Consider the following 17,400-nt stretch of genomic DNA (forward strand, 5'->3'; position numbering starts at 1 on the left):
TGGTTGTTTTGTTTTTCTTTTTTGACTTTTTTTTTTTTAAAACAACCACAAAAGAATTCTCAGAGTAGAGAGAACTTGGTGCTTCCAGAAGGAGAAATGGGGGCCTGCCAAGGTAAACACACGGCACAAGACTCAGTGGTTTGTCATACATTGTTCTCAACAGGCTGAGTTTTTCATTTCATTTTCTTCTTCCTGGTAGTGCTTTTACTCCCACAAAGGAAAGTCTATTTCGTGCAAAGGGCCAGTACAGGCCAATGAATGAGTTGATTGCAGTGTTATGAACTTAAGCAGCACATGGACCTGGATCTGACCTATGGCAGAAAAGTAGATTTCTTCCCCAAATCACTGGGGAACGATCCCTCTGCCCAGAGCAAGGAACACCTCCAAGATGGCCCACAAGACAAGACCTTTTTGCCATTCCACTTTGACTTGGTTTTAGTGACTGAAAATTGTTCTCAAATGATAGCTGAACATCAAAAGGTCAAATATTTGCCCTAGATAAACAAATAAACAGTCTGATGCTAGTTTGAATAGTATGGAGAGAATCCAGTCTAGCCTGTGAAAGCTGGGCTGCAAATTCTGCAGGAATTTGCCTTAATAAAGTTATTGCCCATATATTGCCAGCCTGTCTGACATGATAAAATACATGGGAAGACATATCTGGCTAGATTGGTGTTGCTGCCTCCAAAACTCCAGGGTCAAGTAGGAGTGCAGAGCACCTTTTGTGTCGTTTTCCCTTATTCTTCTCCCGCTCCCTAGAGGACAAGCAGAACGGGATCACGGGCAGCCACTGCTTTCTGTGGCTGCTGTGGGGAAGCAGCCCTGCCCAGCAGTTGTTCTGGTGCTGGTAGAGATATAGAGGCAGCCATACCTGTGAAAGCAGCTGTACACAGGCGCTTTTCTGAAGCTATCCCCAACTCTTTCCTGGGGCAGGAGCTGAACGGGGAAGCTTTGGACAATCACAGCCTGGCATTCCTGCTCAGGCGCAGCTACCTACATATCTATGAGAGCTGCAGCTTTAATGTAGCTGTGTGGGAATAAGCTAACGTAAAGTTAGGGCATCTTTCATTGCTAGGCTGTTAGTTTCAATTTGACAGCTGCATGAAAGCTGGCTGCTGTATGATGGCTATGTTCTGGCTGGGGTGAAGTAAGTTAGGCAGGACAGTGCAGTTCCAGCACGGCAAAAGCCACGCTCAGAACAGTCTCGCACAAAGGCTGAGAAGTGCCCCAGAAGCAGAGCCCAAGAGCTTATGGACAGCCCAGAGTTTATGCAGCTCCGAATGCTGCACTTCATTGGGAAGCTACTACCAAGGGACATCTCCATTTGCCAGAGCTGTGGGGTAGCCAAAGAATTAGAGAATAGAAGTCCAGGCAGAAGTTTGATTATTTCATTGCATAAGCTGATGAAACAAAAATCATGCAACACTGAAATTAAAAAGAAAACCAAATAGTGGTTAGAAGAGAAAAAACAAGTCTGCACCACATCAAACATGGCTTCGATTTGAAAGTGTTATCAGTAGCTTTGAAATACTGCATTTTTTGAGAAAAACAGCTTTCCTTTTTTAAACAGCAACTGTTTAAAAAGATGTTCCAAAAGATTCTTCTGTCATTAGTCTGGAGGCCTGACCTAACAAAGCCATTAAAACCACACAGGACACACTACACTAATTTCAAATGGGGGTAATAAGCAGTGAACAAAAAAAAAATTAAGCTAGATATAGTCCAGAGCAGCTAGTTTAGTCTTGTTCTTCACAATGTCTCATTTCCTACTTACTGCTTCAGCCAGAATTTTAAACTTCCTCATGACGTTTATCCACTAGCCTGTCCCCCACCCTCACTTCCAGCTAGGCAGAAAATACTGGTTGTTCTCAACAGATGAACACAAATTTCATTTTCTTATGTTATGACTCCATGCCAAGTGATGAATTTTATAGCTCCATTTTTTGGATGCTGCCACAAATATTTGGACAGCATCTGTTTTGGAATTTCAGACTGGAGAGGAGGGAAATTATTACTCTGGGTGCAGCTTGGATGTTGGGTACATTTGCACAGCACATCAATGCTAAAAACAGCCATATATTCTGACCACTGTCAACTTTATTGCATTTTTCTATTTGTTAAGGCCAGATATAATGTCTTCGGAGCTGAGGAAAACTGAGAGGAACTCCATGATTGTTCTGGGGCAAAATACAAAGAATGAAAACATATGGCCTTTCTGATAACTCAAGTCAAATGGAACAAGGTAAAATAATTAAAGAACTGTATTTTGCTTGTTTCTTTTGCCTGCTCTCAGAACAGAAGTGACACAATCCTGTTCCTTCATCCAGACATGCTCCAACACGCAAAGACAGGAATAGGTCAGATTTTTGATGTTCAAATTATATGGGCTTTTGCCAGCTGAGGAGTGGCCCATACACTTCTTTTATTTTAGTAAGCCTCCTCTCCCCATCCCCTCCCCCCCCTTTTTTTTTTAAAAACACAGTTAATTTAAGGCCTCTGATCATTAAGGCTTCATCACACAGGCCATTTGCTTTGCACTCAGGAAGTGCAGCAGCAAATTCAGTTATCTGTGGTTTTAGTCAAAAGACTCTAAATAACAAGCCAACCATATACCTTGGGAGTAGACAGTTTGCCCATAATCAAAGCTAAGAGAAAAAACAGACTTAGCCTAATCTTCCATCTTTTCCAAGGTAAAAACCTCAGGCTGCTGGTTAAATGCAAAGAATCCCTTTCTAATCTCACATTCACTGTATGGTCTCGTTTCAGAAAGAAAAGAGCAGGAACACCAATGGACACAGAACTGGAAACGCCAGGGTTTCTTTGTGCAACCTGCATCCTACAGCTGTCAACAAGGCAACTCTGATTTGGTGTTGAAAGAGAAAGAGGGAGCAGGGAGGTTGAGAGAGGTTTGTGGAAAGATGTGTGCTCAGCTGTGCATGGCTTCACTCCCAACTCTGAAGAATACTTACAAAACCAAACCACATGAAAACTATAGTCAGTGTTTCAGCAACATAACCAATAGGGACTTTTAAATAAGATTTGGTAAATCTTTCTCTGCTCTGGGTTAGGAACAGAACTACCTGAAGTACTGAAGCTTTTAAATTATCATTGCTTTCTGGGGATCTTCTCCAGCTGAAAGAAGCTTAAGACTTACAGCAGACAGCAGTACCTGGAAAAGTGCCAAAGACTCCTTGTCTGGGGCAGCAAGAGTTGATGGGGAGAACAGCTTCCTCCCTCTAGGGAGGTTTGAGTTGCAGTCTGCTCACACCTACAGCAACTCCTGCCCTCAGAGCTGCTCCCAGCCAATGATGCAGGCTTGGTGGCATCCAACAGAAGAACCAAGTCTATGAAGCAAAGATATCCTAAGAGGCTGTTCCCAAATCCACCCTTCTCTTCTAATTCTGCAGGGGTGCTTCTTCTGTGAAGGCCCCTTGACTTCAGTACTGCCCCATGCAAAAATTGGGTTCAGTGTGGGCTCATTGCAGCAAGCAGAGCAAGGGGCACCATGGGAATCAATCTTTTGAGAGACCTGAGGGTGCATCGAAGACAGTACCCAGCTCTCTGGCAGGCTGACCTGTTAATCTCTCAGGGGACCAGGCTTGAATTCCCACTTTTAAGTTACAAGTTAAGGACCCCTGGAGGCTGCAGTGGCCACCTGATGGCGCATGCTGGACCTGCACTCCCTCTGCTAGAAAAGAGCACAGGGGAGAGCAAGACTGCAAGGAAGAGTTATTCAGCTATATGCATCCTTTCAAAGCTGCCTCTCTTCCCTCTTAAGGGTTATTCTTTCGGGTCTTAACTTCATAAAACTAGGGCCATATTTGGTGGCTGCCTTATTGTCCTGTGTTCACTAGTTTCAGACTCAGGCTACAGGCAGCATGTGCTTCTAGAAGTCCCATAGCTGCTTTGGTCTCTGCACACCAGCTCTTATTGGTACTAGCATTCATGCAAATGGAGTTAGAATTTAGACAAACCATCTTTGCCTCTTGTTATAAGGCTATTCTACCCATTAAACTATGATTTAATTGTATTAAAAAAAAAAGTCAAGTAACTGCAGTTTACCACCTCCCCCCCCCCCCCCCCCCAAGCACACACAAACATCCTTGCTTGCTTGGGAACTGAGATTTAAGAAGCCAGCAGGAACAGGCCAGCTTTAGCAGGCTCAGCTTTTGAGTAACAGATGCCTCCCCTATGCTCACCCAGATCAGCTGGAGACCCTGGAGTCCACAAACCAGGAGAACAGAATCTGAGATTCAGAATATCCCAATCCAGGAAGGTTGGGTTGATCTCAGTTCCAGTAACAAGCAACAGTGTGAGGTGAAAGAGCTACTATTGTTTGGAATGATGGGCCACACTGCCAGCATGGCTGCAGGCTCTGGGGGGTGACTGGAGGCAGCCCAGACCTCTTTCTCCAAGCGCAAGTGCTCAGAATGCTTTCAGGGAGGTTAAATATGACTGTTATTAACATCTCAGTGTTTGTGCTGATTCAGAGTTAGCACCTTGATGTAGGTGCTGTGTTCAGTATTTCAGTTGTCATTAGTTTTAGCTGCTGCAGGATTCAGATATACACTGTATATCTTGCTAGCTTCATCAAAAGCTAGAGATTTATAACTTGATTATTCTGTGAATAGTCAGCCTATCTCCATAAATACAGGGGGCTAAAATCCTACATTATCTTACACCCTCCATTAACCCTCCAGCTTTACAGGGACTGTAAGGAGTGTGAATCAGTGCAGGACTTAAAGTATTGTAAGACATAGCATCATAAACTGGTATTTTTATAACTACATTCCCCTTATATACAGATTTTTAAACTAGAATGAACTAGCATTCTTTTTTTACTACAGCATTATATGAAGTATATTCATGTATTTCCAGAAATATATTTATAACATGTAACATATTGTATAGTTCTTTACTCCAGGATGCATTGTAATACAAGCATAAAATTTAATAAAAAGCATCACTATTATGAAATAAATTTCCTTTGGAGGTTTATTAACAAACACCTATGCTGGGATATTGTAAGTGCTACACATCTAAAGGTTTCAGGTGAGCACAGCTAGTCAAGAAGAAAATTGTTGCCTCCAAACTTTTAAAGTACTTTAGCTCTGCAAAGAAGCAGATTTGTTCCTTTGAGACTGGTGCTGTTCTTGCTGTCCTCCCAGAGGGACAGGAGAGCCTTCAGAAAGGTCATTAGCGATGCCTGACAGTGGCTGTTTCTTTTGGACAGCTCTGTCTCTGGGAGCTGTTCCTGGACTTTGTTGTCTGCCCACTCTGCAGCTTTGCGCTGAGGGGCAACAGACAGCACTTGAGAAGGGTGAAGGCACCAGGCACACAGAATTAAGGGGTGTTTCCTGAAAGCCTGGATTCATTAGCAGTACTGCACAACAGCCCTTTCTACAAGAGGCTAAGATAGGGGACCCAACATTTGGGTGACTGATTTGGCAGATAGCAGTAGGTGCCCTATTCTGTGAGTTATCATCTCACTCCTAGACCCCTACCTCCCAAACCCAGCACCAGCCCCAGAGCCCATAAGCAGCCACAGCATGGCCCGAGCACAGCTGCCACATACATGCTGCTGCTCCCCAGTCTCTCCTGTCTGTATTCAGCTTTCTCCTGAGAGCTTCTGCAGACTTGTACAACCCCTTTAAAAATCTATTTCTCCCCAGGACTCCCAAAATGGCAAACAGGAGTTTGACATCACTGCTGCCTAGATTATCAGGGGAATTTGGCACTGCTGAACCTACACTTCCTACTGGCCCAGCTATACAGCCAAACTACAGGTGCTGTGGGTTGCTGTCAACATCAGTTTAGACTCCTTCAGGTGGAGGAAAGCTGCATGGTTCAGAAGGGTGGCATGGGCTGTAAATGAAGGAGAGGCTAAGGAAAAGCAGCCCTGAGACCAGCCAGTACGCGCATGTCATCCCATTAACAAGAAGCTAAAGATACTGACACAGGAGAAAACATGCACTCAAACCAGAAAACGGTAGAGGAGAAGGAGGTCAGTGAGACCATCTAAGGAGAGGAAAGGCCTGGGAGAAAGGCCAGGAATTTGCCTGGGAACATGGCAGGGGAAGATAGCCTTTTGCAGGAGGGAGGACTGCAGTGCAAAGAGGCAGTGAAAGGCACTAGCACACCCTAATGGAGGGAGGAGAGCAGACAGTCTGTGGGAAGAGGGGGGGATGAGGTGGCGCAGGAGGAAACCTCGGGGTTGCCAGCTTTTGCCAGAGGCAGTGCTTCACAGGGACAACTTGGCCCCACTGCTGTGCATGCCCTTCCCCTCCTGCTAGGTGCCAAGTAGCTGTCCTGTAAATATAGAAGGTTTCCCAGATAGGGGAAAAGGGAATTCAGTTTGCTTCCTTGCTCCCCCACCTCCACTTATCACAGTATGCACCTTATGTCCAGCAGCAGTCTGTTATCAAGAGCCAGCTCAGCACAGGAAGTGAGGGTCCCTGCAGGGATCTAGTGGGTCCCTGAGAACTGGCTGAATGGCAGAGCTCAGAGGGTTGTGATCAGTAGCACAGAGTCTAGTTGGAAGCCTGTAGCTAGCGGTGTCCCCCAGGGGTCAGTACTGGGTCCAGTCTTGTTCAACTTCTTCATCAATGACCTGGATGAGGGGACAGAGTGCACCCTCAGCAAGTTTGCTGACGATGCAAAACTGGGAGGAGTGGTGGATATGCCAGAGGGCTGTGCTGCCATTCAGAGGGACCTGGACAGGCTGGAGAGGTGGGCAGAGAGGAACCTCATGAAGTTCAACAAAGGGAAGTGCAGAGTCCTGCACCTAGGGAGGAATAACCCCATGCACCAGTACAGGTTGGGGGTTGACCTGCTGGAAAGCAGCTCTGCGGAGAAGGACCTGGGAGTGCTGGTGGACACCAAGTTAAGCATGAGGCAGCAATGTGCCCTTGTGGCCAAGAAGGCCAATGGTATCCTGGGGTGCATCAGGAAGAGTGTTGCCAGCAGGTCGAGGGAGGTGATTCTCCCCCTCTACTCAGCCCTGGTGAGGCCACATCTGGAGTACTGCATCCAGTTCTGGGCTCCCCAGTACAAGAGGGATGTGGCACTACTGCAGCAAGTCCAGCGAAGGGCCACAAAGATGATTAGGGGACTGGAGCATCTCTCTTATGAGGAAAGGCTGAGAGAGCTGGGCCTGTTTAGCCTGGAAAAGAGAAGGCTGAGAGGAGATCTTATCAATGTGTACAAGTATCTGAAGGGAGGGTGTCGAGAGGATGGGACCAGACTCTTTTCAGTGGTGCCGAGCGACAGGACACGAGGCAACGGGCACAAACTGAAACACAGACACTTCCATCTGAACATGAGGAAATACTTTTTCACTGTGAGGGTGACAGAGCACTGGAACAGGTTGCCCAGAGAGGTTGTGGAGCCTCCTTCTCTGGAGATATTCAAAATGCGCCTGGATGCAATCCTGTGCAATGTGCTCTAGGTGACCCTGCTTGAGCAGGGGGGTTGGACTAGATGATCTCCTGAGGTCCCTTCCAACCTCAGCGATTCTGTGATTCTGAGACTATGGCCCAGAGCTCCCCACTGCTTAGGGCTGCTGGGCAGCCTTGTCAGCAGGGACTCTGCCCTGGCCACGTCACCATACACACAAGTGGCTAACCTTTGTAGGTAGATATCTGTCTGCTTTACAAAAGCATGGGAAGGCTCCAGCAGCCATCCCTGAAATTTGTTGGAATAAGAAAAAAATTAAAAAGCAGTTTCTACCACCTGGAAACACCAATTTCACACAGTATGGCAGAAGCCAATTAAACTACACAATATCTGCTATATCAAGCAAGTTAGTATTCAGTTTGCTTTTAAGAATATAGCAGTTGTTCTCCCCCTTAAAAGGGAGATAAGCAGTATATTTAAAGAGATTCCCCTGCCTTTTTGCAGGGGGGGTTTCTAATCAGGCCTGTGAAAACAGCAAGTATTTTTCCTCCCCTCATAAGTCCTTGCTCAAGAATTACATCAATTAAAAAAAAAATTCTGAAGTACAAGAACCACAGCTCCTCAAGCCTGAAAAGGAAGGGGAACAGAGGCATCTGGTTTCCCTTCCAGGAAGGAGGTTTGCTAGACAATTTTGCCCAGGACATCAGGAAGTTTGGAATGATCCAGACATGAAGTTACTGTCCATCTGCTCAGCTGCTGTAACTGAGCACACCACAGAGAGACCTGCCCCTGCCAGTGCTCAAAGTTAGTTATTTCTCATCTCAAAAGCACCTTCATGAACTGTTATGCCAGTAGTGGTATCAAATAAGCTCCAATTTGAGAGCTTTGAGGACTACTCCTAACTGTCTGCTCATGAACTCATGTTCTCTGCTGAACATGAAGGTTCAGAGTTGGTCCTTAAACCCAATTTGAATCTGTTTCTGAAGTTCAGATCACCTAAGCCCTTTGATTCTCTTTGATTCTTTGTCAGCCGGGTTTGTTTCCCTTTTCTCTGCCTCAAGAAGTTTTTCACCTGCCCTGAAGAATGCAGGGCAGGAGAGGCAGGTTCACATACAACATCACTAGGTAGACCCAGCTGCAGAGTGCTTTGCTATCCCAACCTCTGAGTCTTGCCACAAGAGCACAGCCCCTGTTGCACTCAGGTGCTCTGGGTCAGGTAGAGGGACCCCCACAGACAAGGTAGGTTTAGGAGCCACTTTATTGCAGTACATTGATTTCATGTATTACAGGTGCCTTCCTTTGCCACAGCACAGCAGCCAAAAGCACCGCACACAGAAGTGCCCCGGTTGCCACTGCAGCAAAACCCAGAGCCCAAGGGGCTGCAGCATGCACAGCTGCTCCTGTGGGAGAGAGAGGCCTCAGTTAGGACTCCCTGGCCCTGAGGTTCTCTCTTTCCATAGGAAAGACTTATACAAACTCCTTTCCCCAGCCTGGATACAGTGGGCCTATACACTTACCAAGGCCATCCATGGCAGTTTCCCGTCTTAGCTGATCCTGGAGGAGAATCACAGGGCCTTTGCTGGCGACATGGGAGATGCCCTCCTGAAGGTGATGTTCAGCACTCCTTTTACCCCCTACAGAACAGCAGGAATTTTAGGTGAGATGTGTGGTCCTGAATATTATGTTAGGGAGAGACACCCTTGCCAACACCTGCTCTGGCACAGGGAGAAGACGCTCTGTATTCCCATTGCATGCCACATTTTGCCCAACTCAGCTTCTCAGACAGTCAAAACTTCAAAGCAGGTAAGAACAGGATTAAGAGCCTATGAAGGCCTCTGCTTCCTTGGCATGAGGGCAAGGAACCTTCCTCAGCAGAAAGGAGTGGAAAGTGCCCCCATAGAGCACTGTCAGCAGAACTAGTCAGTAGGATCTGTGTCCTCATCTCCCTTCCCTCCCCCCCCCCCCCCCCCCAGTTGGAGACCAGACCCTTGTTGTCCCTTTGGGTAGGGGAGCAGCAAGGACAGGGCACCTACTGGCTCCAGCAGGACAGGTGGTGGTGCAGGATTCCTTTATCGACTGGTGGCACATTGAGGCACTGCAGTGCAGGTACACCTAGAAAGAAGGGGCCATGGACTTGAATCAGAGATGTCTGTGGACAGGTGATGTGCTGGTCTCAAAAATGAGAAGGCAGTAAGACTGCTGTGGATTGCTTCACCTATGGGCTTTAGCCTGGGAACCCTCTGTTACCTGCTACCAGACAGCTTTGATACCTCTACCATAAAGACTTCAAACTAGGGTCAGCTCTGGAGTTACAGCACTTCTCCCTGACACCTGGGATTAGCACAGCTGTCCAAAAGCCACTACACTGACCACTGCCTAGGCAGAGCTGGAACCACCTTTAAGTACTGATCCCAGCAGCTCTGAGCAAGCAAGGAATGCATGGTGAACTTCATATGACTCCTGCTCAGAAGTTCCCAAGATTCAGAGCCCAGATGCTTCCTAGGTTCCAAGAGCTACTTCTAAAGAATTTTGGCCAAGAAATTGTTTAGAGAATACTTAGTGTGGCTAGACCATGCACCTTAAGCCAGTTCAACAGAACAGCTTAGGCAGGCAGCAATCTAGTACTTGTTCAGTCAGAGCCACCCTTTCAGTAGTTTCATTTTCTGCCACGCTCCTCTAAAAAGGCATCTTACCACTACTGCATTCATCTCAGATGAGTGAGAAGTTTTACATTAACCTCTGCCCCTTCCATTTCAAAAGGGGATCTTCCAAACCTTTAGGAGCCCCTAGAAGGCCAAGAGTCTCACAGGTAGAAAGCAGTTCTCATTGCTCACACTTGTTATTTGATCTCAAGAACATACTAGGCTCCCAGGACAGGATCTTACCAGCCCAGAGAGCATCTGTTGGGAAGTAGAGTCCACAAATGTGAATGTGTAGATGGTGAAACGCTGGTAATGAGAGGGGAACTGTAGTCCTGAGGCAGTACTGAGAGGCACCAGCTGTGTCTGGTAGTTGTCCCCTTTATAGGGGCACCTGGGAAGAAGAGACCAGCAGTGAAGAGGTGTCAGGTATTCTCCTAACCCAAAACTATCTACAAATCACTCACCCATCCACCAAAACTGGCCACTGTGGCTGTTGATGGGGGTGAATACTTGGAGTGGCCCAGCAGTGGTGCAGAACAAGAACCAGGTCTGGGTCCATCCTCTGGAGGATCTGCACCTCTGCATAGATGGGGTCTCTCAGAGCCTTCACCACAGGATAATCACTGTCAGTATAGTAGGATCTGTAGCTTTCATCTGGATCAAAAGAAATACACAAAAGTAATTTTAGATCAGGAATAGCAGTTAGAGACAGCCATGCCAGCAAGTCCCCAATGTGGCAGGTGAGAAGCAGTGCTAGAATTTGCCCATCAAGACTCCATTATCACCAGATAAGGAGACCAGAGCTCTGCCCCAAGAGTTGGTAGCAAGTCATGTGGCCCTCCTACCCAAGGCAATGCGCATCTCCAAGGATAGAGGACCAGGCTGGGACACAGCAGGAAGTGGTGGCAGTGTGAAGACCTGAACACTCAAGGGGATGAAGTTCCCACTGATGGAGTAACTACAGCGTACATGTAACCTGGTGAGACAAGAGAAGCCCAAGTCAGGCAGATGAGCCAAGGTCACTGACATCCCTTTTTCCAGCACCACAACCCACAATCTTCTTTGATTAGTCATATTGCTACAGCATTTCCAACACATGCTTTTAACTACTTGAACTTCTCTCCAGAGTGCAGACTTGCTGATCAGTTACACTTTGCAGACTCACCAGCTTTATTCACATTACCTGGAGATACACCAGTCCCTAGCCTATTCTAGTACCCCTGCTGCAAGTTCACAACTTGTGACAAGCAGGAATTCCTCCAGAGATGCTGGGCACAGTGGCATCTGGCAACACCAGCGCCAGAATATTACCTGAAAGTGCTGTCCCTAGTGATGGAGCCAAGGTTCCCAGTCTTCACATCTCTAGATGCCACCAACTCATTCTCATATATGCCCTGATCTCCAGCTACCTGCAATGACAAACCAGTCATTGAGGCTCCAGTAGAGTCAAGTTGAAGTACAGTGTTTGGCCTCTGGAAGTCTATAGGGTATCTGGAAGTTTCCAAGTTGTGGCACTAAATAGCCAAAGCAACTGTAGGTTGTTCCAGGTCTGCAAGCTCCTGCTATTCCAGCCTAGTGACCACTGTAGCTCTTACCTGAAAAGTAGTGCCACAGGCAGAGAGCGGGAATCGGTACACAACAAACACATTGTTCCTCACTACAGGAATGCAGCCAGTACCGTGTCCACTGGCCAGATGCACAGACTCCAGAATAATGGGTGGCAGAGTTACATCCCGAGAGACTGCAATGGAGAACTGGCCATCTGGCGTGCAGTGGGCTGTAACTGGAGGAAAATAGACAATTCAGTCTTGAGCTCAGGAAAAGAGCGGAAAGGAGGTTAGGTCTCAAGCACTGCAGGAAAGACAAAGGCAACAAGTATCTGCAAGTTCTCCTGCCCATAACCCCTAGAGCATGTGCTGTGCACAGCATGATATAGATGCAGCCAACTCTGACTCACATCCAGTAGTAACACTGTTGATTCTGGCCATAAACCCAGGTCTACTGCAATACAGGTTAAGAGGCTGTACATTTCAATGGGGCAGAGTATTCTCTACACCCAAAAATGCAGCCCTAAACCACCTGCATGACTGGTACACACCAGCCCTGCTCCACCAGGGAAGTGAGGTATTCCAGTCATCAGCTTCTCCAGGATGCTATTAGGATAATTACTCACAAACACTTACCTGTGTTACCATAGTAACAAGGCTTCACCCTGTCCCTAGGATTGTAACAACAGCCTCGCTCTTCACACTCTCCCCAGCTTATAGGCATGGAAGCACAGGGCAGCCGGTCTTGGCTGTCAACAGCAGAACAGACACTACTGCTTGGAGCATCTAGGGCTGGAAGAGACAGCAGGAGCTTACAGTAAGAGCACAGGAGTAGAGGAAGAAAGACACAGGGGACTTTGGGTGGAAAAGCATCCTGATGACTCTGCATACAAAGTAAGGAAAGGTTCATACACTCAGGTGAGGGGTCAAACTCATGGCATGGAGCTGGCCTGGAAGCCCACTGAGAGGCTACAGACTGGAGCATCATCTCCTCAGAAGCGACCCGCATTTCTCTGGAATAGGGAATCACCCTATAGTCATGTACAGGAGACATGACTTCAGGGCTCAGCCAAGAGAAGATGTTCTTGACTAACTGTGGTAGCTGGGAAAAGGACATTCTAGTACCTACAGCCTAATGGCTCAATCCATGGCCTTGCAGAGACTCCTGTGGTCAGAATATGTCCAGAAGATATCCACTTGCTCAGCCTGCAAGGTAAGCACAAGTCCCCAGCAAGCTGGTGGCTCCTATGTCTGAATACTTCTGAGGAGTCTTCTGTGCAGTACTAAGTCCTCTTTCCTTCCAACCTCCCCACTGTCTGTCTAGGAACAGCCACCCAAAGGGAAGGGCATTCACAGCCACCAGAAACAGACAGGTGACTAAAGAGATATGAGAGCCTTACCAGGAAGGTCCACAGGGCACCTGAGCAGCTTCTCTTCATGGAGAACCTTTTGCCCAGCAGCATCTGTCCCTTCAATACCAACCAGCATGAAGTAATTGCCTTCCTGGGGGAGAACCACAAAGGTCAGGTCAGTCAGAGCAGCAGTAGCTGCAGCCCCAGCAGGACTCCTAAGGTCACTCACCCATTCAAAGACATAACAGCCAGTATAGGAGATGAACACTTTCCTGGAGCCATCTGGTGTCCCAGATACCCAGAGACCACAGCTGGAGTCATTCTGCACAGCATGTGCCTTCCCCTCTGTATCTAGGGGTAGAAGAAACAGCAGGAAGGGCCTAAACATCCCACAGAGAGGACAGAAACAGCTACAGCCCCACCTTTCTGTAGAAGACAGGGTCCCAGCTAGCACTAGGGTCTGTGCCAGCAGAGAACTGTAAAGGAACAAGGCTTCCAAGACCATCCAGATGCAACACTCCACCCAGATGCTTGACTGCTGGGTCATATAGGCAGCCCCCAGTTACACAAGCACAGAAGCTGTTAGACAGCACTTCCCAGCAAAACCAGCCCCTTTCTCCTCATTTCAGCTATAGCTGGCACTATGCAAATATACAGCAATAAGAAAGTCTCTTGACATCATCCTCACTCACCCCAAGTCATCAGTACAAGGGAAGCATTTTTCTCCCAGCCTGGGGGCAGAGTGAGCTGTAGGTTTCCTTGACCACAAGCCAGCATGGTGGGATCAGCAAAAAAGCCACCCTGAACCTCCATGACCAAAGCAAGGGGGCCAAGCAACCCCCAGAAGAATACAGCACTAAACAAGGTCCCAGCCTGCCCTACTACACCCATCCTGCTTTCCTGCTAAGGACCATAAAGCATCTCTTCTTAGCCTAGCCCTTTTAAATTGTGGGGCCACCTGGCATCAGAAAGAGCCAAGGTAGAAAATCCTGAAGTGGCCAGGTGGACCCAGCCCAGCATTTTAACACCTCCATTGCCTTCACCTGGGCCTGGACCCATCACAGTCCTCTTGCATCCTTTAGAGAAAACCACAGATAAGAGCTGCGCTTATGTCAAGAGATGGGTCCATATTCATATCATAGAGATGAAAGGAGCTGTAGAAGGGACTTCAAGCCTTTTTTTCTGACTCAGAGTTCTCCCCATCTATGGCCCATCCAGGAGATCCACTTGCTTTTTCCCCATGCACCCTACTGGCTGCTCTGACTGCTCAGGAGGTGGCATGAGTGCAAAAAGCTGTGTGTCCATGTAAGATGTGGTGAGAGGAGAAGGGAAGGACAAAAGCACAAAAGGGAATGTGCTCCCCTCTGAAAGATACACTACATGTTCTTTATCTCTTTTTAAAGGTGCCACTGCTTCAAATGGTGCACAGAGTGCTATCACAGCTACCCCTCCACACCCCCATGTAAACTAGGGGACTCAGGGGGCTTTGCACAGGTAAAAGAAGGTGATTCCTATTAAACACTTCAGGTTGTGGACTACAAGCCTATTTGCAGTACAGGTTGCGTGGGGATAGCCACAGGGGCGCTGTTTCTCAACTTTTGCAGGCCTGGCTGTTAGGGATACGATCACATGCTCTGTGGGACTCTATTCTCCAAAAGCCTTTTGTGGCTGGTGTTTGAGCAGAGCTCATGAAGCAAATATGCTTTCCCCACTTCCCTCCTGGGCACCAGGCAGCCATGGTGGAGAGGTGCTGGGGAAAAACATTTGGACTCTGGCAGGGAGGCTCCATGTCTGTAGAAACTGAGAGCTGTGTCAGGAAAGATTGCTCAAATCTCACAGCCACTGTTAGACACTAAATGCTTTCTTTGACTCACTGCTACGTGTTGTTTATTGGGTAAAGAAAAACAAATAAATTAAGTACTTTGGAGTCTTTTTAGAGAGAGAGTTTACACTTTAACCTAGCAATTAACCTTTGCTTCTGCTGATAGGAAGAATGTCTACAAATACCAGAAGAATAACTGTGAAACAACATTGGGAGTGGTGCAGATTGACGACAGCAATACCTGTACTGACAAGTGTTTCATATAAGTGCTCTTTCTTCTCTACACACACACTTGACAGCTATGTTGGATGATGTGGAGATGGGAGGCAAGTGAAACGAGCCTGAAATTCATGAAGCTGAAATACTCTGTCTGGAAGAAACTGTTGTTAGAGGCAGTGGAAAGCAGCTTGGCTGAGAGGAAACATGCAGGCCTCTCTTTCTGACAAACCTTTTCCTTGTCCGTTTGTTAGTTATCACACATTACAATAATGACTGAATTGTAAGCATCAATTTAACTAGCACTCAAGACTACCACAAATAGAACATATACAGGATGAAGGCAGGCAGGCAAATATCTGTGTAGGCCACTAATCTGAAGCTGACCAAGGCTGCAACAAGCTAAAATCTTCCTGAGATGTCTATCAGGAAAATCCTCTCCTCCTAACAATTTTTTTCTTCAAAGCAATGAAAAGGGGTGAAAGAATATTGCCATAGTATTCATCACCATGGGGCCTCTGCCCAAGAAAGCCTTTGGGAACTCTCCCATTGCAGCTGAAAGAGAGGTTCACAATGCTGCCATATCCCCATGGTTTGAGAAACCAAGTCCCAGAGATAATCTCCTCACCTTCACTCTGAATAAGAGTCTTCCCCCAATCTCTTTGAAGACCGGAGCCAAGGTGGCTGAACAGGCCCAGCTCTCTCAGTCTTTCCTCATAGAAGAGATGCTCCAGTCCCCTCATCATCTTAGTAGCCCTCCGCTGGACTTGCTCCAGTAGTGCCATATCTCTCTTATACTGGGGAGCCCAGAATTGGACACAGTACTCAAATTATGGCCTCACCAGGGCTGAGCAGAGGGGGAGAATCACCTCCCTTGACCTACTGGCAATGCTCTGCCTAACACAGCCCAGGATACCATTGGCTGTCTTTGCCATGAGGGTACATTGTTGGCTCATGGTCAACTTGTTGTCCACCAGGATTCCCAGGTCCTTCTCCGCAGAGCTGCTTTCCAGCAGGTCAACCCCCAACCTGTACTGGTGCATGGGGTTATTCCTCCCTAGGTACAGGACTCTGCACTTCCCTTTGTTGAACTTCATGAGGTTCCTCTCCGCCCACCTCTCCAGCCTGTCCAGGTCTCTCTGAATGGCAGCACAGCCCTCTGGTGTATCAGCCACTCCTCCCAGTTTTGTATCGTCAGCAAATTTGCTGAGGGTGCACTCTAACCCTTCATCCAGGTCATTGATGAAGAAGTTGAACAAGACTGGACCCAGTACTGACCCTTGGGGGACACCACTAGCTACAGGCCTCCAACTAGACTCTGTGCCACTGATCACAACCCTCTGAGCTCTGCCATTCAGCCATTTCTCAGTCCACCTCACTGTCCACTCATCTAACCCACACTTCCTGAGCTTGTCTATGAGGATGCTATGGGAGACTGTGGAGGGTCATGACAGGGTTAAGTTGGAGGAAAGTTGCACACCATGGGAAAAGGGGAACAGGGGAAACTGTTGCTAGCTCGAACAAAGAAGGGTCTGAACAGGGGCAAGTATACCCAAGGACACCAGTGCAGCTGGGAATGATACATCTTGAGAAAGTACAGATAAACCAGCAAAAGCCAGTGGGAACCAAGGCTAAGAACAAGTCAGCGTTTCTCCAACAAAGAAGCAAACAAGACATGATCGCTGCGTGCGTGATCAGTGTAATGATTGGCTACTTGTGACATAATCTGCATAATGATTGGCTTAGCAAAGTGTATCTGTGAGTTGCTGAAGTAGCTAACTTTTTAGTATAAATATGTGTCAGAATAAACAATAAATGTCTCAGGACGCAAACCCTCCTGAGTCCGTGCCATTCATCCGCCACAGGAGACAGTGTCAAAAGCCTTGCTGAAGTCAAGGTAGACAACATCCACTGCTCTCCCCTCATCTACCCAGGCAGTCATTCCATCATAGAAGGCTATCAGATTGGTTAAGCATGATTTCCCCTTGGTGAATCCATGCTGACTACTCTTGATCACCTTCTTATCCTTCAAATGCTTGGAATTGGTATCCAAGATTATCTGCTACATCACCTTTCCAGGGATGGAGGTGAGGCTGACTGGCCTGTGGTTCTCTGGGGCCTCCTTCTTGCCCTTTTTGAAGACTGGAGTGACATTTGCTTTCTTCCAGTCCTCAGGCACCTCTCCTGATCTCCATAACCTTTCAAAGATGATTAAGAGTGGGCTTGCAATGGTATCTGCCACCTCCCTCAGCACTTGTGGGTGTATCCTATCAGGGTCCATGGACCTGTGTATGTCCAGTTTGCTTAAGTGATCCCTAACCCGATCCTCCACCACCAAGGGAAAGTGTTCCTTACTCCAAACTTTCTCCCTGGTACTTATCTATTACAAGTGAGTAATAACATGTATGGAGACCTTTCTGTCCTCA

At 47.4% G+C, this 17,400-nt stretch overlaps 2 protein-coding genes across 4 annotated transcripts in view; one reads left to right on the top strand and one right to left on the bottom strand.

Annotated features, from left to right (window-relative positions):
- The window catches only part of LOC106498955 (uncharacterized), a 36,718-nt gene extending 31,737 nt beyond the window's left edge, over positions 1–4,981 (top strand). For 2 of the 3 annotated variants that reach the window (XM_067299959.1, XM_067299961.1), the window contains exon 8: positions 2,123–2,242. In XM_067299959.1, the coding sequence (XP_067156060.1) occupies positions 2,123–2,219 (97 nt within the window). In that variant the 3' untranslated portion in view covers positions 2,220–2,242. Of the gene's footprint in view, positions 1–2,122; positions 2,243–2,766 lie in introns of those variants that run through there. The other variant, XM_067299960.1, reaches the window with a different exon arrangement.
- A 3,671-nt stretch (positions 4,982–8,652) lies between these two features.
- On the bottom strand, positions 8,653–13,827 carry ZP4 (zona pellucida glycoprotein 4). Its single transcript, XM_067299598.1, has 12 exons — positions 13,629–13,827; positions 13,166–13,287; positions 12,985–13,087; positions 12,221–12,376; positions 11,633–11,820; positions 11,349–11,446; positions 10,883–11,013; positions 10,502–10,691; positions 10,281–10,428; positions 9,429–9,507; positions 8,913–9,029; positions 8,653–8,795 (listed from the first exon to the last, which is right to left on the bottom strand). Exons 1-12 carry the CDS (start codon positions 13,825–13,827, stop codon positions 8,653–8,655), a joined length of 1,674 nt encoding a protein of 557 aa, XP_067155699.1.
- Between the last annotated feature and the right edge of the window lie 3,573 nt (positions 13,828–17,400).

The sequence above is a fragment of the Apteryx mantelli genome, chromosome 7, assembly GCF_036417845.1.
Source record: "Apteryx mantelli isolate bAptMan1 chromosome 7, bAptMan1.hap1, whole genome shotgun sequence".
Lineage (NCBI taxonomy): Eukaryota > Metazoa > Chordata > Aves > Apterygiformes > Apterygidae > Apteryx > Apteryx mantelli.

Bases quoted from the DNA above. Each gene is read 5' to 3' on its own strand.
- ZP4 (XM_067299598.1), bottom strand. From the start codon at position 13,827: ATGGGTGTAGTAGGGCAGGCTGGGACCTTGTTTAGTGCTGTATTCTTC. The intron at 12,377-12,984 runs GTAAGGCTCTCA...TGTCTCTTCCAG, and splicing joins GTGCCCTGTGGACCTTCCTG to CCCTAGATGCTCCAAGCAGT. The intron at 10,429-10,501 runs GTGAGTGATTTG...TCTTCTTCCCAG, and splicing joins TGGCCAGTTTTGGTGGATGG to GTGCCCCTATAAAGGGGACA.